The sequence below is a fragment of the Piliocolobus tephrosceles genome, chromosome 18, assembly GCF_002776525.5.
Source record: "Piliocolobus tephrosceles isolate RC106 chromosome 18, ASM277652v3, whole genome shotgun sequence".
Lineage (NCBI taxonomy): Eukaryota > Metazoa > Chordata > Mammalia > Primates > Cercopithecidae > Piliocolobus > Piliocolobus tephrosceles.
The window spans coordinates 13,610,663-13,633,603 of NC_045451.1; the positions used below are offsets into that span (position 1 = coordinate 13,610,663).

Sequence of the window (22,941 nt, forward strand, 5' to 3'; positions counted from 1 at the left end):
CTGTAGTCCCAGCTACTTGGGAGGCTGAGGCAGGAGAATGGCGTGAACCCGGGAGGCGGAGCTTGCAGTGAGCTGAGATCCGGCCACTGCACTCCAGCCTGAGCGACAGAGCAAGACTCCGTCTCAACAAAAAAAAAAAAAAAAACTGATAATTGAATCTTAAAGCAGGATTGCACTGTCAAACAAATAAGAACAACTACACTGGCTATATGGGGGACTTAAACAAACAACATATTCTGTGCATTGTTCACTAGTACACACAAATAAGGAGAGTGTTCTGGCCTCCGAGTGACTGCATGCTCCTTGATTTGGGAACACATTTAATTTCACTGCTACTTCAACTAAACTACAATGAAATAAAAAGGGTATTCTTGAATTTTGGAATTTAAAAATATGTAAAGCAATGAAGTACCTTTATTCGTCTACAAAATACCTTTTAACAACTTATATTGCATCAGCTTAAGATTTTTTTCTGGAAAGTCGGAACAGCCCAAAATGTATATTATATGGATTATCGTTTTGGGTACGCTATTGTCATCATATTTTTAAAAGTGGGCATGAAATATTGTTTTTTGTTTTTTGTTTTTTTTTGAGACGGAGTCTTGCTCTGTCGCCCAGGCTAGAGTGCAGTGGCGCGATCTTGGCTCACTGCAAGCTCTGCCTCCCAGGTTCACTCCATTCTCCTCCCTCAGCCTCCCGAGTAGCTGGGACTACAGGCACCCACCACCACGCCCGGCTAGTTTTTTTTGTATTTTTAGTAGAGACGGGTTTCACTGTGTTAGTCAGGATAGTCTCGATCTCCTGACCTCGTGATCCGCCCGCCTCGGCCTCCCAAAGTGCTGGGATTACAGACGTGAGCCACCGCGCCCGGGTGCATGAAATATTTTTAAAGTATCTTGTAAACTTTTTACTCTGGCATTAGGAACACTTTTGAAAATAAAAATACAAAACCAAAAAGGGCATCAATGTCCTTAACTGCAGTAACTAGGGGTGAGGCATACTCCATCCCCCACCTCAGTGTACTTTCAAAAACCAAAAGACTGAGCACTTATTTAATTTTAAATAAAATGAATTCATCTTCAATAAAAATATATGCTTTCCTAAATGTCTGTCGGCTATCTGTGTTAGCATCATCAACAGGAATGTGACTGATGAACAAACTGTACTGGTGATCTGTGGAAATAGTGGTGAAAACAACTTTTTTTGTGTGTGGCACTTTTTCCTTATCTTTCCCACTGGATCCTATTGTACTGCTCTTGTCATAAGCTTTACACTTTAAGGATGACCTACAGTTCAGAAACTGATATATTTCTGAGCTTTTCTGGCCACCTTCTCATGCTGCATTGGCACAGATATGCCTGCTCTCTTTTTGCTCCTGTTTACTTCATTTGGATATTTTCAACTAGCTTCACCAAGAGGGCATATAGGTATTAGGTTGGTGCAAAAGTAACTGGTGTTTGCAATTAATAGCAAAAATCGCAATTACTTTTGCACCAACCTAAGTTCAAAAGTTACTGCTTGTATATCTTTCTGTTCCCATAAGTAGTCTGGTATTCACCTTCCTTCCCTGTTAAGCGGATTGTCCTTTCTTGTCTACTTAGAATTAGCACTTTCACCACTCTAATGCCTTGTAGTTGTCAAGGTACATGCCAGAATGCTACAACAGGAGCTACAGTGTTGGTGTCAGAAACACCTTGTCCAACCTTCCTACATATTAGTTGTGTGATGTTGGAACAAGTAACTTTCAAACTAACTGAAATTAGCAATATATGATAATCATAGTCCACATCAATCTTCACAGTGTGGACTGAAGAGATAAAGAACATTGGAAATAACATAAGTAGAGTTATCAGAATCCCAGTTACTTGTCAGTATGCAACAGAGCAGTTTATTTTTAAGGTAACAAGCAACGTAGAAAGTGTACCATATATGGCTAGACATATGTACCAAAGATTAAATGGGAAATAGGAAAGGCGGTACCATGAGAAATGAAGGTCTGCACACAGAACATATTATTTAACACTCACAACAATTCTCTGGGGTAGGGGTTTTCCCATTTGATGGTTGTCTTAGACACATAAAATAACTGTCTAAATGTAATTAAATGCAGTAGTGAGGGGTGAGGCATACTCCATCTCAGTCTGTCTTCAAAACCCTTACGCTGTTTATAATACTGTATGTGTAGTACTTTCATAGAAGGTGATTAAAAAACAAAGGCTAAGAGTGACAAGTATGAAAGCTCAAAAGGTAATTGCTTGCTCAAGAAAGACAACAATTTTTAAAATACGTGGATGAAAAAATAATTATGTTATATTTATATACAACTTTAGTTTCTGAAATTTTTTACATAGTTCCCCCAAAATGAAAGTAACTGCAGTAGAAACAAAGTAGAACCCAGCAGAACTTCTTAGTGAGAAATCAAATCAAGGAAAGCAGGGAATGAACAGGGATGCTGAGAGAAAATAGTGATGGGATGCACAGATGGAGGCAGGTAGAAATAAGACATCTGTTAACACATGTTGAACAGCAAAATTAAGGAGGAGAAAGAACTTCGTCCAGTTGAGAACAAAAGGATGTAAGAAATGAATGAGTATGAGAGTCAGTAAGGGTATAAAGAGGGTAAGAATTACATAATAATTAGATGCTCTTTTAAATCAATGTCTAAGTAGACAAAACCATTCCAAAATTATCAATTCTTTAATTATAATAAATGTTGTCATAAATATATACCTATACATAGTATATATCAATTATTTCTTATATTTGATTGTAAATGTATTTCATGCTACTGATAAACTTGACTTTTGATTCTCAAATCTTCAATCAAAGTAAAACTCTAAAGTATCTGTGGGTATATCAGCCCTAAGGTACAATACACATCAAAGATATTAATGTCTTATGCAGTTTGCTTTATTTCCCAATCTTGTCCAAGGCAAAGAAAAACATGGTATTTTGGAAGGTCAGATAATTTAACATTTGAATGACCTCGGAAAGTATTAATTTCTAGCTATATAAGTGCATATAAAAAATATAATTTAATGTTTATATAGAACAAGAATTAACTGTTCTTCATAGACTATGGTGTTAATCACTGTATTAAGAAGAATACTCTGTCTAAATAAGCATAAGATTATATATTTTAAGAGGTTTTATCATTTTTCTGTCATATGATCTCTACTTCTGAGTGGAAATAGAAGAAAAGATTTAGTTCTAGCTGAAATCTAGTCATATTTGACACTTAGATTGTTCTGGTTTTTCAGGAATTTACATATCTGTTTAACAAAACTATGTTAACCATTTATGATATGCACTAGGTATTGTAGTGTAATGTTGCACATAGAAGCAGACATATAACATTTACTCATGGACCTTACAATTCATTGGGACCAATAGATATTGATCCAAACATTAAAATAAATAAATGTAAAAGTGGAATTGTAATAACTGTTCCAAAAGAGGGAAACGTGATCTTAAAAGAAATATACTAGGGGAAATAGATGAAGATGAGAAAGACTTAACTGCTGATAACTGGACGCTGAGGGTAGGGATGGGAAGATGTGATACGGAGGAACATGCTTGGTATGGTGACGACAGTGAGCAGATATTTGAGGCCAACGTGACTGGAGGACAAAGAAAGAGGTGAGGTAAGGGTGGAGCTGTAGGCATGAGTCAGACCCTACAGGTCCAAGAACAAATGTATTTTAAGGACTGCATGATATAATCAGATTGTTTAAAAAAAAATTAAAAGTCATTCTTACTGGACCAAGGAGAGGAAGATAGGGGAATCGATGTTAGAAAATAAGTTAGAGTGCTATTACAGCAGTAAAAGCACGATGAAGGCCTAAATTTCTGGTTTTGGAATTCAGTCTTACAACATTCAATTCAACATTTTCTGAGCATCCTAGCAGATAGGAAATAGTGCCACTTGCACTTGGCAAAAGCATATCAAGAGAGGGTTCCTACAAGAAAGCAGTTCCAACACTGTAGACCGTATATTCACAGATAAATATAGTATGAATCTTAGTGCAATACATTGTAAGAAGATACAGACATGCATAGGTGCAGAGAAATATGCAGAAAAGAGAATTACAAGAATAAAATTATATAAAATTACAACACCCTACTGCGAACTATGTCACAAATTTTGATGTAATTCTTTACACTCTTTTGAACTGATGTGTCGTTAGCTTTATTTTTGTTTTATTTTTAGTGTTTGGAGACAGAGTCTCACTTTGTCACCCAAGCTGGAGTGCAGCAGAAGGATCTTGGCTTACTGCATCCTCGATCTCCTGGGCTCAAGCAATATTCCTGCCTCAGTACTTCCAAGTAGCTGAGACTACAGGGATGCACCACCACACACGGATATTTTTTGTACAGACAGGGTTTCACCATATTGCCCAGGATGGTCTCAAACTCCTTGAGATCAAAAGAGTTTTGCCATTTTGCCCAGGCTGGTCTTGAGTTCCTTGAGCTCAAGCGATCCTCCTGCCTTGGCCTCCCAAAGTGTAAGGATTACAGGTGTAAGCCACCACACCCAGCCTTTTGTCAGTTTTAAATTAGTTTTAGTTGTCCAGCAATTGGATAGAATCATTCTCTCAAAACCAAGATAAATAAAAGGAAGGGAATATGGAGAAAAATATTGATGTGCAAACACACACCATACTGCAAATCAGTGGGCACCTTTCTTCTCAGCTATAGTGTGACCTTTGGCAGATGTCTATTTGCACAGTAAAGTGGCGCATGATTTCCACTAGACTATCATCAAGTCCTATGGTCCTAACCAATCTTCCCACTTGATGATAACCATGGACTTACTGGTTTCTACAATTACAATTAGTTTAATCTTCTTCCCAATGAATGTATTCTATTAGGAACTGTCATATCCTCTTAAAGATGGCAGACATGTTAGAAGTCACCTAGATTTGCTCTACAGCAGGGATGTCCAATCTTTTGGCTTCCCTTGCCCACACTGCAAGAAGAATTGTCTTGGGCCCCACATAAAATACACTAACACTAATGATAGCTGATGACCTAAACAAATTGCGAAAATATTTCCTAATATATTAAGAAAGTGTACAAATTTGTGTTAGGCCAAATTCAATGCCGTCCTGGACCACATGTGGCCCACGGGCCTCAAGTTGAACAAGTTTGCTCCACAGGCATGTGTAGTGTTCAGCTTGTCTTGAGTTCAAAACCTCATTGTCATCCTGAGTCCCCTACTCTGGATGTTCTGTGCCTGGAAATGCCAGAATTCTCAATATTCAGTTTTGGCACCCAGAACTAGCAGAATTCTGCCGAAGAGATCTGATCACCACAAAATGATACCATTGCTAAATAAGGCTATATATATATACACACACACACACATACACATACATATATAGTTATAAATATATATATACCCTTTATATATATGCCCATATATGTATATACATATAAAATACATATATTTAAAATTTTTAATTTTTATGTAATTAAGGAGTAGAAGTACAGACTTTTTACATGCATTTATTTGCAGTGGTGAAGTCTGGACTTTTGGTGTACATTACCCAAATAGTGAACATTGTACTCAACTGGTAGTTTTTCAACCCTTTCTCCCCACCAACTCTCCCACCTTCTGTAGTTTCCAATGTGTGTTATTCCATCGTGTTATATCCATGTGTACCCATGGATTTAGCTCCCACTTATAAATGACAACATTGAAGAATAGGACAGCTTATAGGTACACTAATTAATGATTAGTGTACCTATAAGGTATACTTGAAAAATAATCTAATCAAAATAAAAAATCTGCCAGCACAATCTGTATACTATTTCAATAATTTATTTTAAACAATCATCCACATTGACATGCAAGTATAACTTAGCCTTCCAATAACTTTCTATTTTGTATTTGGCTTTCTAAGGCTACTTATATTAAAGAGAAAGTAACTCCACTAATGTATTGTTTTTTAAACATATTTAGAATGTTGAATCTGGTATCCTTTTAAAATCACTCAGTCATGTAAATTACATCCCACTAGGTTTTTACCTAGCCTAAAACTCTGTAAAAAAAAGTTTTTTTAAAAACCAAATTGCATTAATTTATATTTGTATCTGTTAAATATCACTTTCTTAAGTTTGATCCATTGTTTAGTGGCTACTCCCACAGGTTTAAAGCCTAAATTCCATTTAATTCAATAATATTTTTAATGAGTACTAATTGCTAAGACTGTAAGCCATGTGAAGGGCAGTGACTTTGCTTTCTACAGATTTACCCTAAGCATAAAGAATAATACATGGTAGTAAGTATGTGCTCAATAAATATTTGTTAAATGGATTAATAAATTATAGGCAAGGAAATGTGACTAGAACTATGTAGACCTGTTGGACTTGCCATCAGCAAGACCAACAGTTTGAATAAACTATGAAGTTTATTAAATATTATAGAATGAATTAAATATATAGCAATATAAAATATGCTAGGAAAATATGTATGGGAAAGGGATTATTTCTGCCCAGGATCCTCAGAGAAAGTCCAACATAATAGATGACATTTGAAATGTGACTTGAGGGATGAGTAAGTCTTTACCAAAAACATCATCATCTATATGGTCTCTTATGAACAATCATCATTTCTAACTAGCCATAAAATAGTCGTTTAAATTTCCATTGTCTACCATAGTTGCCACTAGCTACATGTGGCTATTGAACACTTGGAACGTGGCTATTCTTCTTTGAGATATGCTCTAAGTGTAAAATAAATATATGATGTTCAAGACTTGTTTCTTTTTTTAAAAAAGTGAAATATTGTCTCAATAATCTTTGGCTGGGCGCGGTGGCTCAAGCCTGTAATCCCAGCACTTTGGGAGGCCGAGACGGGCGGATCACGAGGTCAGGAGATCGAGACCATCCTGGCTAACATGGTGAAACCCCGTCTCTACTAAAAATACAAAAACTAGCCGGGCGAGGTGGCGGGCGCCTGTAGTCCCAGCTACTCCGGAGGCTGAGGCAGGAGAATGGCATAAACCCGGGAGGCAGAGCTTGCAGTGAGCTGAGATCCGGCCACTGCACTCCAGTCCGGGCGACAGAGCGAGACTCCGCCTCAAAAAAAAAAAATAATAATAATAATAATCTTCATGGATTACATATTAAAATGATAATAGTTTGGTATAGTGTGTTTGAAATATATTATTAGCATTCATTTCAATAGGTTCTTTTTACTTTTTCTAATAAAGTTACGTGAAAATTTGAAATTACATATGTGTTTCACACTGATGGTTCACAATAACTTTATTTTGGACAACTGATCTAAACAAAAGAATCAAACACCAGAATGATCTAATTACATATGGTCTTAGAGGTATTCTCACATTTATTGTCAAATGACATATTGAAGACTAGGACAGCTATAATCAGTTTAATGATTAGTGTACCTATAAGTATACTTGAAAAATAATCTAATCAAAATAAAAAATCTGCCAGCACAATCTGTATACAATTTCAATAATTTATTTTAAACAACCATCCACATGGACATGCAAATATAACTTAGCCTTCCAATAACTCAATAACTTTCTGTTCTGTAATTCTTCACCATGTATTGATCCTGTTGATTTACATGAAGTTTATTAAAAATCTATCAGTTTTTTTCTACTGAGCACTAATTAAGTTTTAGTAGTTTTTTTCTTTTTTAATTTCAAAAATTGTTTAATTGTTTGTTAAATTTATTTTTAATATTTAGACATTTTAATTTTTTAAAATTAATTAATTATTTATTTTAATTTTCCTCACTCTGTCACCCAGGCCGGAGTGATCATGGCTCACTGCAGCCTCAAACTCCTAGGCTCAAGCAATCCTCCTGCCTCAGCTTCCCGGGCAGCCGGGACTTTGGGTGCACGCCACCATGCCTAGCTAACTGTTTTATGTTTTGTAGAGAAAGAGGTCTGGCTTGTTGCTCAGGCTGGTCTCAAACTCTGGCTTCAAGTGATTCTCTGGCCTCGTCCTCCCAAACTGCTGGGATTACAGTCATGAGCCACTGCTCCCAGCTTCTTTTCCTTTTAATATTGAACTGAGCTTGAATGTTGTTGGCTTCAGATGGATCAGAAATAACCATGATGAAGAAACATGGTATCCTCACTCTTTTCAGGGTCAACTTGAAACTCTCTCCACTGCCTCCAGATACACTATTACATCAGAGCTCAAACAGGGAGGACATTAAGTGGACACGGTTTCCTGAAATTTTTCCAACCAACAATTTATCTTCATATACCCTCAATATTATTAACTTTTATGTAAAAGTAGCCTACTCCACATTGCCACTTTCTTATATCCTGATTGCTCTCAAACCAGAGCAATCTGAGTTTTCCCTGCTATTTCCCTGGGACCAAGGCTACCAATGACTGACATTTTGCTAAATCCAATGAACACTTTGTGACCCTTTTGTTATATGGCATGTGTGTCCTATTTGACACAGAACTTCATGGGGAATTGTGTGGGCCAGCTCTCTTGAACTTACCCAATAGTAAACAATGCAGCTGCTTGCAGCCAGTTTAAAAGAAAAAATAAATTAATTTTCTTATTTCAAACCATGTTTTTTTTTTTTTTTTTGTAGCTGCTCTCTTCTAAGAAGTACTTACAGTAAATCTTCCTCAAGTTCCATACTTGGCTTCTTGGCTTTTCACCCCACATTCTTCCTAGGCAAGCCCAGTGAAACCCCAGGTTCAACTGCCTCTTGTATGGCAAGAGCTGATGTCTCTGACATCTAAATCTCTCATTTATCTCTTTGGATAACCAGACCGTATTTCAAAATGACTACTCTTATTTTTGATAATACAAATATATATACTCGTCAGAATATAATAAATGTTCAAAACAGTAATTATTATCATTGTTATGATTTGTTATGACCACTTCCTTTACTGACAACAACGTTCTGTCCAAGGACTCTCACTCATACACCATTCAAAATCTGTAAGTTTAATCTCATTAACGTTCCTCTGATTGGTTTCCTATCTTGTGTTCTTTTCTCAAGTAAGAGAATACCCAAACCAGAAACTCCAAGTCACCTTTGACTCCAGCTTCTTCATTTCCTCTTTGCTTCAACTCTTCATCACCACATGTTCCACTCAACCAATTCTTCTTACTCACTGTAACCCATGGAATACGTCTCAAGTCCCGTCCCTCAGTCCATGGCTCCTGCCTATTTAAGGACCTCATCTGCGTTGAATCCCTGTTATTCCATTTCCTGGATGTATGCAGGTAGGTGAGATCTTTCACTTCTCCTTGCCTCAGTTTCCTGCTCTCCAAAATGAAAATAATAGTCTTTACCTCTTTGAAACCACTTCATAGTAACTTTATGAAGATTAAGTGAGTGTCTAATTGTAAAGGGCTTAAGTAGTGTGACCCACATAGGCAACATCTGTTTTTATTCAATAATAGGTCCTACATTGTGGAATTTCTACAACAAATTCATACGATTCAGTTCCAAACTTTTTGGGTCTCGCTAAAATTTGAGTCATGTAACTCATACACAGATAAAATGTAAACTTTACCATGCTCTCACTTGTGATTTTGATGACCTCCTGTAATGTAGTTAATTTATGTTATCTACTCTATTCTAACTGAGGGTAGAATAATGAATTATAGAGGATACTGGACCTATTCTTGAAGGGATTAAAATATGTGGATAAGGTTGCAAAATTTACTGTAGAGTACAATAAATAATATTTATGGATTAAAAATATTATCTCTATATGTGCCTATGACAGGCCCCAATAATATACCGGTTAAGAAGACAGACAGACTTGAAGATCACTACATTGAAAAGCTTTTATATTTGAGCAAAACAAACAAACTTATATAGTTACAAGTTGTGATAAGCACTACAAAAGAAATAAATACTATGATGGAGAATAATGGTGCTTAGGACACTCCTCCTGGGGAGATAACAGTGAAGCTGAGGCATTAAAGATAATCTAAACTTGACAGGTGAAGGAATGCAGCAAGAATGTTTCAGGAGGAGGGTAGCACACTTGAAAATAGTGGGAAGAAACGCACTGTGGGTCCTCCTACTGGATGAGAGAAGGATCTGACAGCCTGATACCTTAGAGAGGTAAGCAGGTGGCCGAACATGCTTGCTTTGTGGACCATGATACTACCCATTTGGATTTCACGCAAGTGCATCTGATTCTTTTGAAATGTTTCAAACAGAGACGTAAAATAATTTATGTCTTACAAAGGAAAGTGATAGGAAAAATGCAGGAGTACCAGCACCATCTGGTTGTGATCAGAAAAGGATGTCATCAGAAATGGCATTTAAGCAAAGATCTGAAGGATGAGTGGAAATCAACCTGTCATTTTGTCTGGATTTATGTGCTATGGAATCTGAGGCTCATGCAGATCCCCAGTAACACAAGGCTAAAATTTTATCTCGCACTTAGGGACCCATTCTACTACTTTTGCAAAGGATAACTAAAGATTCATAATTGGTATGATCCAAGTGAGTGATTGAGATATTAACTGTAACATTTAACTGAATTTTAAACTGATAAATAAAATATCTCTGACATCTCGTCTGCAATATTTTCTCTATCTACCTTTAGTCATTATTCTAATTTGTTTTCTTAAGCCATTATATAGTTCTAGGCTATTAACCTGTAAACATCATTTAAATTCTTTTCATTTGTGACACATCCATTTTCCTGAAGAGTTAAAGAGATAGACCAAATCTCAGAAAAAATGTCCTAAAAATATAAAGTCTTGGGATTCAGAAAAATCAGGGTCTAATGGAGATACTCCCACGGGTAATAAAAATAAGTCAAATCAATTATTCTTTTCCACAATTGAGTACATTCAAATCATTCATACTTCATTCATCATGCATGTATGGAATGTTCTGTATGTGTCAGATCAGCATCTGATTAGATGATATAAATAATGATAAAATAATGCTTTTAGACTGCCTCTAAAAGCAGTCTACTGGAAGAGATGGACAAGAAGAAAAACCAATGAAACAGACAAGTAAGCCATGTCAGATGCTCAAAGACTCCTAGATACAAGGTGTTGCGGGGTCCTTAGGAACAGCACCCAACCTGGACTCAGAAGCCAAAGAAGTGAGTCTTGAATTAAAAAAAAAAAAAGTGACCCACTTGTAGACTCTGGGAAGAGGTATTCCAGGCAGAAAGACAAAACAGAATGAGTCTTAGAGAAAGCAACTGATGCAATTTGACTAAAGTACACCAAGTAAGTAGAGAAAAATAAGGTTGAACTGGATGAGAGCTGTCTGGTCCTGGACAGTCTGTTATTTTAGTCCATAGACAATGGGGTTTCATGAAAATATGATTTTAAGCTGGGGTGTGTCAAAATCCCATTTACGTTTTAAAAGCTTACTCTGCAATACTGATGGATTGGTTCTGATAGAGAATGGTAGAGTTGCCACAATTCAAGAGGAAAAAGAAGGACCCTGGACAAATATCAGGTGCAACTATAAGAGACAGAAACAAATTGATCCAAGGCCCAACAAACTAAAGTTAACAGTATGTGTGGACTAACTGACCCTGGAGGATGCAAGTGAGAAGAGAGAGGCCTGACTGATTCCACTCAGAAAAACATATAAATGGGGTTCAATAAGGAAAAGAGGCAGGAATGTAGGAAAATTGCTCAGGATTGATGTTTTTATGGAGATTTCTAGTTTCAACTCTCCAATAGAACAAGGAAGCTACATTGGTCGACCTGCTGTGATAGATCATATATGCTTCAAGGGGCTAATTCTTTCCAGGTCTCAAGAAAAGGAAAAGTTTAACTAAAATGGATCTTTTCCCAAAACAGGTATCGCAAAATTCATTTCCTTTAAATGTGTGAGAGAGAATGATTTCACCTTAGTCTCAGTTAATATAGAAAAAAAATTCCTGAGTACAATGAATGGTTTATGCACAAAGACAATTTGTGTATTAGATTTTGGTTGTACTGGAATATAACCTCAAATTTAACATACACCCTTCTAAATGTGTTTTCTAAAGACTGGAAGAAATTGGAAGATACTCAGAGTTAACTGGATAAATAATAAAGCCACTATGTGAAACACGGCAAAGATACTCCTGCACCTAATTTGGCAGTGCCCAGGCTGTAATATCCACAGACCTATTGGCATTTCCTAGAAATGGAGAGTTCTTTCACATGGGGAAACACATATGCAAAAATACCTTATAAAGAACATTTAGGAGGCAGGCTTCCCTGTGTTTGGGTCCTGACTCTGACACTCTTTCGCCCGATAACTTTTTGTGTATTTCCTCTAAGTTGTAGTCTTCTTATAAAAAATGTGGGCATAGTAATACTTGCCTAGGAAATTTGTTATGAGCATTAAATTAGATAATGCTTGTAAAGCACTTAGGCTGATGTCTAGCACATAGTACAAGCTTATGAAATGCAATTCACTTTTTATTATACTCATGCTTGTTTGAGAGAGGAACACATCTGCTACCATAAATTAGCCAACTGTAGTCTGCACATTATTATCTCTAGGGCTGCTATGCCAATTATGTTCTATCATTATAGATTATGATGGGGATCAATTTTTTTTACATAGTGCTACCACTTTTTTTTTTTTCTACGCAATTTAACGTATTTTTTCCTTCAGTAATGCTATCACTTGCAAAAACAAGAAAATATTTTTCTGTTGGAAAAAAGTCATGAATAGCCACAGTTACTGGTGACCAAATATAGTTTAGTACTTGGGAGATCAGGGAAGAAAAGTGAAAAGATGCATGACAGCTAACTGTCAAGCTGACCATCATAGACATACTGGAAGAGACTGAATCCCATGCAGTGAAGAGCAAGTTTCTACAAACACCTTATTAAACCTGAGTTTATGAAGTTGGGCTGGTCTAACTAATTCCAATTGTTTCAGAAGAGCAAAGAACTGGAAGGAATGCTACAGGACTTCAATTACTGCGACCTCGAAGTCCAAGTACAGAAACACCCAAAACTTAATATAGTAAATTCAGTGGCAGCTCTATTGTGCAAGAAACAGGTTTTATTTTTGTGTGGGCGGAGGAAAAGAAAAAATTTAGCTGTAATATTTTCAGAATAGGAGTACAATATTTAATATTGAAACCATATTTTTAAACAAAACAGCTGAAATTCTTCCCCTTTATTAAAAAAATCTACTGAATAATCTAATGTCTTAGTCATTCATAGATTTTTTTTCTTTAAAGTATTTTTAGCCTGGTAGAAGAATAACTGTATATGTCTGTAAGTGTGAATTTAACTATGATAAAAATGCATAATTAAATTGGTATTGATGTTACTCATGGGTTGTAATTTCTACTCAAAATTTAGAATACCAGAATATCTTGCCATATATTGATGGACTTTTTCTGCATGAAAAATAATTGAGGCATCTAATTGATTATTTTATGATGAAATGTGAGTATAGCAATAACATATCTCATTCAAACTGTACTCACTGTAAATAAAGGAATCCCATGTTCTAAGTTTTGGATTTTTTTTTTTTTATTTAGAGAATTCAGGTGCAAATAAATTAGAGAGAGAGGTGAGAGCAAGGATGAGAAATCAGAAAGCAGTTCATCCATAAAGTTAGAAGAATACGGATAGAGATGAAGACTGACAAATACAACTCCAGGTAACATGAATTATTTCAGCAGTATATAGGAGTAAACATTTTTATATTTTCAAGATGTATTTCTTGTGCAGTTTAATAAAACTCAGTGATTGAGAATAAGAAGACCTAGAATCTTATCCCATCATATCCTCTAACTGTACTCCTACAAATCCTCAAACCTACCCTATACCTCAAGTTCTCCCTCTGTAAGGTTTGGGTTAGCATGGATACCTGGGATGCCTTCCAGCATTAAACTTCCGGTAACGTCAGTGCATCCCCTTCCATCATGTTACAAGTAGCTTTAATTTGTCACATCACTGGAACACAGACTTAACATGTAGTCAAGTACTTTTATTTTTTGAAGAGTCTAAAGTCCAGGTACTCTATAATTTCATTCTTAACTGAACTCGATTTTCAAGTTGTTATTCCCATCTCCACCTCCTCACCTTGCTATTTCCTAGTAATATTTGTTCAGACGTCTTAAAAGGTTTGAGTTACAAATCCTGACACCTAATGCCTAGAAATGAGATTCACACCACTTTCTGAGGTGTCATAAAGAATGAATTGTGTACTAGAACTCCATTTTCATGTCAGGCTGCAGGCCTCACTTGCACCCCCTGTGAATACTTAATCTCATTGACTTCAGCACTTACTGTGTGAAAATCCAGAGACTACAATACTGGCGACAAAACTAAAAACGTCTAAAAATTCCTGATTATCTGCTTTGAAAAACTTGGGAAATAAGACACACAGAGACCACATTTCTGAGGTAAAATGCTAGCATTTGATGACACGGATTATTGGCGGTCACTGTAGAAATGGAAGCTGCAGGCAGAAGTCCCTTGTTCCAAACTGTATTTCAGTACAATAGACTTTGTTTTACTTAAGGTTTTGGAGACTTGAAGTAACTCTTAAAAAATGAATAAAATATAAGGCACAAAAAAATTGATCCTTAGAAGTGGAAGAGGGATTCCAAATTTGGTGTCTACTTAAGCAATACGTTCAAATTTAGCAGAAAGAGTAGCCACACTTAAATTCTGACAAAATCCCTCAAACCTTTATGCACAGACACACACACAAACACACACACACATACTGTATATGTATACTTGTATATAGTATATCTAATAATGAAATCTAGTAAATCTCTATTTCAGTGACTTTCAGTAATAATTAGCTGATAATTTTTAATTAATTAGAATCATCAAGCAACCTAAATCGCAAAAAAAAAAACCCAAATTCAAAGGTGAAAGTATTTACTAAAGTGAAGCAAGCTTCATCAGACAGCCTTAAAATAATCAAAAATCAATTCATGATTGAGGATCATTAAAATTGGGGGAATATAATCTTATTCCTTTAAGGCATAATCTAAGTTGTTTATGATAAACTGACCAAACTTAAAAAGTCTTCCACACATCATCTACTTGTCCTCTCATTATTCTTTCTGATTCTATGCCTTCAAGCTAAAGACATTCTAAACATGACAGGAATTTTAAAATCTTCTAATGTAGGTTATTCTGCTACTAAAATATAAATACGCAATTTACATCTTTTTTGTTAAGTTTTAGATTCCAAAATTTAAATCTTTTGACTTCCCTGGGCCACACTGAAAGAAGAATACTTGTCTTAGGCCACATATAAAATAGACTAACAATAGCTGATGAGCTAAAAAAAAAAAAAAAAAAAAAAAAAGCACACACAAACACAAAACATTTCATAATGTTTTAAGAATGTTTAAGAATTTATGTTGGGCCGCATTCAAAGCCATCTTGAGCTGCATGCGGCTGCAGGCCACAGGCTGGACAAGTTTGTTTTAGAAGCTTCTAGACCAATAAAAAGTTGTTTGCAGTGGTTCTACCTTTTTCAAAATTTAATCCCTTAGATTCTAATTAGATTTAGCAGGTAATTACTTACCATTTCTAATGAAATTCTGGAAGTTTCTGCATCTGTGTAAAGTTCTATGCAAAATACAGTTTATTTTCTTTTAGATTTACTTGTTTAGCTTAAGTTACTTAAGACAATAACCTACATTTTCATGACAGCATTTATAATGTATTAGTAAATAGGTCTTAGCTGATAATTTGCCATCAGTAACACTTAAAATTTATTGAACGTTCACCATGTGGTATGGTATATTGAACGTTTACTCTGTTCTTTATATGAATTGTTTGATTTAATTCTCACAACAATCTTATGAATCTAGTTTGGTTGTTTTTCACTTTTAGGTTAATTAACCAGCTACTGAAGGATTAACATTAACCTTGGGAAGAAGGAGTGCATGTTGGAGGCAGAAGTAAAAGCTCAGTTTACCTAAATCCACAAATCTAGTTTTTAAACATTATACAATGGTGACTATCATTGTAAATGCGGTTATATAAAAATGTCATAAGTGGATTCATTAATTCTATTAAAACCCAGGAAAACACAGAGTATAGTTTCCGGTAACATATTAAGTGCTTGTTGTCCGTGTTACAGGCAGTTACGTTGAGAAGAAAAATGTTGCTTTGGAATGAACCCATTACCCAATGTCCACATTAGACGTCTCCCAATTTTTAAAAGGATGCTGCAAAATATGAGTTCCTGCAAGCATGAGTTATAAATTGAATTTAACCAAGTAATAATCATAGAAATGTACAACTAAATGTGCTAGTATTTAATACTTTAAAAGTATAACATTTGCATTGCTGAAATTGTAATAATTTCAAATTTGCAAATTATTTAAGAAAGCCATCTTAAATATTTTCTTTAAAAAGTAGAATATAAAGCCATAATTTCTAAAATAAGCATATTATCAAAACAGTATAGAAAATGTATTGTCCAGTCTAGTGTATCTCCTCTGTCGAGTGCTCTAAAGCAAAGAACCGGGATGAGATAGATTATTTTTAATCTTAAAAAAACATTAATTTAAAGCATAAGCCATTTATCTTCACTGTTGTTTTGAAAATGAAATTGATAGAACTTTTGTCTGAGTTATACTTTAAATATACCACTGGAAAGTGTGGCCAACAATTGTATTACTTAGTGAGCAAAACACCATCCAGGCCAGGAGCTACGGCTCACTCCTGTAATCCTAGCACTTTGGGAGGCCAATGCGGGTGGATCACGTGAGGTCAGGAGTTCAAGATCAGCCTGCTCAACACGGTGAAACCCCGTCTCTACTAAAAATACAAAAGTTAGCTGGGTGTGGTGGTGCACCCCTGTAATCCCAGCTATTCAGAAGGCTGAGGTGGGAGAATTGCTTGAATCTGAGGGGCAGAGGCTGCAGTGATCCGAGATCCTGCTACTGCACTCCAGCTTGGGCAACAGTGAGACCCCATCTCAAAGAAAAACAAAACAAAACAAACACCATCTAGTAGAATGTCTGCATATATTCACCAAATGGAGAAGAAAATAGGTAAGTCGTGACACATGGTTATTGTGACAGCTCTTTCAGAGCAAGCCCTGGAAACAGTACCTACCCAATAATGTCAAGACACAGGCGAGTATTGCTATCAGGGCTCCTGTACTGAGGCCAGCAGGTAAGACATAGGCCTCTGCATTGCAGGTCTGGGCTACACCGTCGGCATCACAGTCACACACGCGGATGGTGAGGGTGTTGGTGCTGCTAAGTGAAGGAGATCCACTGTCCACGATGAAAATTGGCAGATAGTAAACCGATTGTTCCTGTCTCCGGAAGCCATTTCTCCTGGTCAATATTGAGGCTGTGTTGTCTAGGATAACGAAAGCAAATGTGTAACACAAGATTTCTGATGGAATCAGTCTTCCCAAACTTTACTTAAGTCACTCTATTTTCTTTGATGCCTTAATTAGGGAAATCTCTGGAGTTGCAGATTTATTTCAACAATTTTCTTTGAGTTCTCTGGGATAGAGGGACATTTCCAGTTTATTCCATTATAAGATACTTATGTTATTCTACACAGTATAACAAAAGAAATAGTTATAAAGTAAAACAAAATATGAAAATGTTTATGCATCACTTATTACATTAATTGCAACTTTATAAAAACTACACCTTTTTACTTATCTTAGATTTTATACCATAAACTTATAGAAAGGATGGTACATATTAACAGCTTAAATAGTTTGCAGCATCATCATATAGTACAGACAAAATTTTCAATCTATCCTTTTTTTGACAGGTTTCAAGACCAATATTTAAAAAGGGTAAAATTGGCTATTTTAACTTTATTTAAATGGAATATACAGGGGTATTCAGAATAATTTTATTGTAAAATTTTAAAAATTCTATATTCGTATTTGTAGCTACTCTATGTGTATAAACATTTTGTCAGTGATAAAACAGGCCATTTATGTTTAATTTGTATTCAATATTTGATTTCATCTAAGCAATTATAGTAATTATAAACTTTAAAAAAGTGATCAATAAGTCTTTATAACATGTGTGATTTATACATAAAAAATATATTTTGTCTCTGTTAGCAGTTTTCCAAATAACTTGTCTTAATTAAATAGAGTATTTATGAGATTTTAAAAATTAATAGCTATTAATAAAGATATAAAGGAAAAGAAGAAAAATCAGGATCAGAGTTTCATGTAGTGTGCTTTTATATATTTTTCTCTCTTCCAAATTGTCAAAAAGATTTATTCAATGATAGCATGAAAAAATTAATGGTACTCTAGTGAAACAGCAAGATGAAATCTGTCTCAAACAGCACAAAACAGCAAGCTCATATTAGACTGCAGAAAATGTATTACATGCAATTATAGAAGAGACAATAATAAAACAATTTGATTTTCAGATTCCATCTGGTAGATTTTTATGTAAACAAATCTTTTATTTTAAAATGTATGAATTCAAGAAGGTATGCAATAAAAAATTGAGCTGGAGTTGTTGAAGGATACAGTTTTCAGTAAGTTCCTGTACATTTCACAATAGCATGCAGGCCTATGCCTTTGCCTCCTACCAATTCAGATGTCAGATGCATTTATGACTTGATACAAAAAGTTTTAGAAAGTTGATTTGTAATCTAACATGAGTGATATCAAAATCACACACACACACACACACACACACACACACACACACGAGGAACACAAGCTGAAATGCCTAAAAAGTGAGAATATGACTCTATATTCAGAAAAGCGATCATATGGAAGACTTCTTAAGAACTGACTTTCTCTGTATTCATGTTTTCCTTCAAGGTACAGTCAAGGGAGCTCTGGGCTTAAAGTAGACAATTTTTCAATTGTGTGGCAATGTGGATGTCCTATAAATGCAGACATTTTAGTGCACGCACTGTACAGCAATCATGGTGGTATTGGATGATGACACATGGGGGATATATTCACATTCTCCTTGTGAAGGTCATAAATTCCCTTCTCTGCATTTGTACCAGACGAATCTAAATGCTGAGAATTATCCTTCTTCACTATGTTTAAGTCAGTGAGTCTGGAGTTACCCATGTAGAGAATGCTCTACCTTTCATATTACTAAAGGGACACAATAGTATTCTCATTGAGTAGGAAATAAGATCAGGAAAAATTATTATTAATTTTCGGATTGAATTTTTGAGGCCTAGGTTGCACTAAATAAGGTGACGGCCTCAGGCAAAAGTTCTTGTCCACCTTTTGGTAGTAAGTCTGTTTTAAACAAGCCGGTACTGACTAGCAAATCCACTTCTGCATTTTTCCCTAAAACCAGATTTATATAAACAATATAAATTTTTAAAAATGGATATTTTCCTTGTTGTTGGGGGGGTAGTATTCACCCTCTACATCAGTTTCAAATGCTCTCCTTCCTCTAAAATAAATATTTTGAATAAAAACTCATTCAAATATATAATTCAAAATTAGACAATGATAGCAGGTTCTCGTGCTTTAAGTTCTCATAATTGCCAATATATAATATTATGCAAAACTAAAATCTACTTATCGGTATTTGTAAGTTTTTTTTACTATAATGATATTTAGGAAACTGCTAAGACTTTACCTTTGAAGCAGAGAAATACAATCTGACATGAGAGGGAGTCATTTTGTTATTTTTAATATTTCTTAGCTCATAAATATGTAATTATTTTATTATTTTTGCATGAATTACATTTGCATTTATGTAAAAATAAAAGAGGAAGGGGTGTTATTATTGAAAACATTAAGTCAAAGCTGATTTAGATTAAAATGTGTAATATCCAGTTCTTATGTCTCAAGTTGCATCTATGAGCATAGTACTTATTAGGATATTTAGTTGACCATCAACTTATTAGATTATTTGGATAATCAACTTGGTACACAAGTAAACAAATGAGTGCCTATAAGAAAATGGTAAGAAAAATCTAACTTTCCCTCCTATTTGGCTTTAGGCCTAAAATAAGTTAAATAGCACCTTTTCCTTCATGACAGTAAATCCATAGATAAAAATTACTTGAGGTGCTCATTGCCCTTTAATTAATGTCTTTGCTTTAAAAAAAATCCATATTCAGCATTCCTGAGGGAGAAAAATACTTGATTTAGAGTATCTGGACCTGCTACCTCTATCAGTAACAATATTAATACATTACCTTTGTTATCTTTCAATGAAAAGTTGTGGTTATTTGTTGCATCCGTTGTTAAGCTGAAGTAAAACTGATGTCCATTGGATGGCTCATCTTTATCCACAGCACTGATCTTCTGGATAACCTAGGAAAAGAGAAAGTAAAAGTTGAAAGCACACTGGCGTGCTATGCTTAGTTTTCTGTGTCAGGACAAAGCAGTTTTACACTTTATAATAAATACCACCTCCCTGAATGAGCTAGGGAGAAAGGATCAAATGTATTATTATGAACCCAATCTAAAAAAGGGCTCTGAAAAACAAATCATGTCCTTTTCTTAGTTCATGTTTGAATTCACTTTTGTGAACTTCAGAAATAAGCTGTTCCAATTGATTAGACATCCTGGGAAACATCACAAGACACTGAACAATAGATGAACAAACCAAGCTGAGATTGAACTGCACTTAATTCTTAGAATTGTAAGACACTTAAACCTCGTTGTGTAAGGTGGAAACAGCCCAATCAGCGTGCTATGCTATCTTTCTCCTAAAGGAGTCTAAGTTCTTAGCCATTTAACAGAGCTTTTACAACGTTTACCTTTTCTTCCTGAGGAATTTTCATCACCACAATTAAGCTGGAATTTGAAGGTTCCTTTAATATTAGTTCATGCTACACATCAAAGTGTGAGTTTTGCTGAAACAAGCTGATTATGTTTTATCTTAAAGCTGGAAGAATTTCAAAGGCAACTGCTGCTGGATATTTTTTAAGAAACCACAAATTAGAAGCAAAGTGTTCTGGAGACTCTTACCTGCCCTGGCTGGGCATTTTCACAGACGGTGGTCTCATAGTCCATGGCAAATTCAGGGGCGTTATCATTGATGTCAAGTATAGTGATGGCCACATAGCCTCTTCCTACTTGAGATGGATTCTCTAATAAATAAGACAGTGTCTTATCATTTATGCTTTGCCCCTCTAAAGCACAATTCTTTTTTTTTTTTTTTTTTTTTTTTTGAGACGGAGTCTTGCTCTGTCACCCAGACTGGAGTGCAGTGGCCAGATCTCAGCTCAGTGCAAGCTCCGCCTCCCGGGTTCACGCCATTCTCCTGCCTCAGCCTCCCGAGTAGCTGGGACTACAGGCACCCGCCACCTTGCCCGGCTAGTTTTTTGTATTGTTAGTAGAGACGGGGTTTCACCGTGTTAGCCAGGATGGTCTCGATCTCCTGACCTCGTGATCCGCCCGTCTCGGCCTCCCAAAGTGCTGGGATTACAGGCTTGAGCCACCGTGCCCGGCCACAATTCTAATAATAAAATGACTAAGCTGAGAATGAAATCTAGAATTATAATGCTGTATTACTTAAAATGAGCTATAGAAAATTGAAAATATGATCCAAATACACACTCACATACATTCATATGTATGTATATATTTGTATATGTGTGTATACACATATACATATATGTGTATACATACATGTGTATGTATACATACATATGTATACCCAAATATATACATATACATGATTATATGTGTGTATTTGGATATACATGCACATACAAAAATGTATATTTATAGTCTATATGTGTACTTGTAGTTTTTTAGTCCCTGATGAGAAAATTGTTGAAAGAAGAATAAATGGTAAACCATGAATTTCAATATTCTTTGATGTTAGAACTCATATTTGCATGACTAGACATTTGTATTATCAACACATGTATTATAAATGCATACATATTAAAACACACAATATATCATATACATATATACATGCAAATACGCATTCATTTTTCAATAGTTTTTATTTTATTACTTGTCATTTTATTTTATTTTTTATGAGGGACTAAACTTAGTTAATATCAGAATATTCAAATCCAGATGTCTTGGTTATAGATAATGTACTAATTTTTATAAGCTATTTCACTAACTCCATAACAGCATAAACATGATACATGAATTGTGATCAGAAAACAAGAAATCCTGTGAAGGTAATATAGGCCCATTGTTTTTTAGTCCTTGGTTTTCATAAATTTTGTAAATATTAGCATACAAAGACAGTGAGGATAAGTATATTTCACAGCTTAGAAATTTGGTATTCTCAAGTTTTTGTTCAATTCATATAAGGAACTATTTTAATTAAGTTGAATTTACAACCTCATGACAATCGATTCTCCACTCACTGTCCTCCATCTTAATTTAGTTTTAAGCCTCACAACTTACGGCTCTCCATTGCAAGTACTGTGATATTGTGAATAGCATTTGTCTCTCGATCCAAAGACTTGGCAGTCGTGATGACCCCACTGTTGGCATCAATATTGAAGTATCTCTCCAAGTCCGTGTTTCTGTCAATTGAGTACCTAATTGAACATTGAAGAAAAGAAAAGCCTTCAACATGCATGTTTGATTATAATTTGCTAAAACTATTTCATTATTTATGTAGCTCATCACTAAATCCTACTGACTCTCTGATCTGCCATATTAATCACATAAATGCATGCCGTGTTTAAAACTCTACTCACATATTAGATGGTTTGTAACCTGTGTCTCACTAATATATTTGCTTTTCTGTCAGACACTACTAAATGAACACCACAGTGATCTTCACAATGGCTTTGAATATGTCATTGGAACTACAAGTTCATTATTATTACTATTATTATTTATTTATTTTTGATACAGGGTCTTGCTGTCACCCAGGCTGGGGTGGAGTGGATCACTGTAACCTCGAACTCCTGGGCTTAAGGGATTCTCACACCTCAGCCTCCTGAGTAGCTAGGACTAGAGGCATGCAACACCCTATTTGGCCATTTCATCATTATTATTATTATTATTATTATTATTATTATTATTATTATTATTAT

At 35.2% G+C, this 22,941-nt stretch overlaps 1 protein-coding gene across 2 annotated transcripts in view; it reads right to left on the reverse strand.

The window, feature by feature from the left end:
• Positions 1-22,941, reverse strand: part of CDH7 (cadherin 7) — a 133,098-nt gene that overhangs the window by 5,587 nt on the left and 104,570 nt on the right. For both annotated transcript variants that reach the window (XM_023224193.2, XM_023224192.3), the window contains exons 8-11: positions 22,301-22,437; positions 20,894-21,015; positions 20,116-20,233; positions 17,059-17,310 (exon numbers count right to left, since the gene is read on the reverse strand). In XM_023224193.2, coding sequence (XP_023079961.1) covers positions 17,059-17,310; positions 20,116-20,233; positions 20,894-21,015; positions 22,301-22,437 — 629 coding nt within the window. The remainder of the gene's footprint in view (positions 1-17,058; positions 17,311-20,115; positions 20,234-20,893; positions 21,016-22,300; positions 22,438-22,941) is intronic.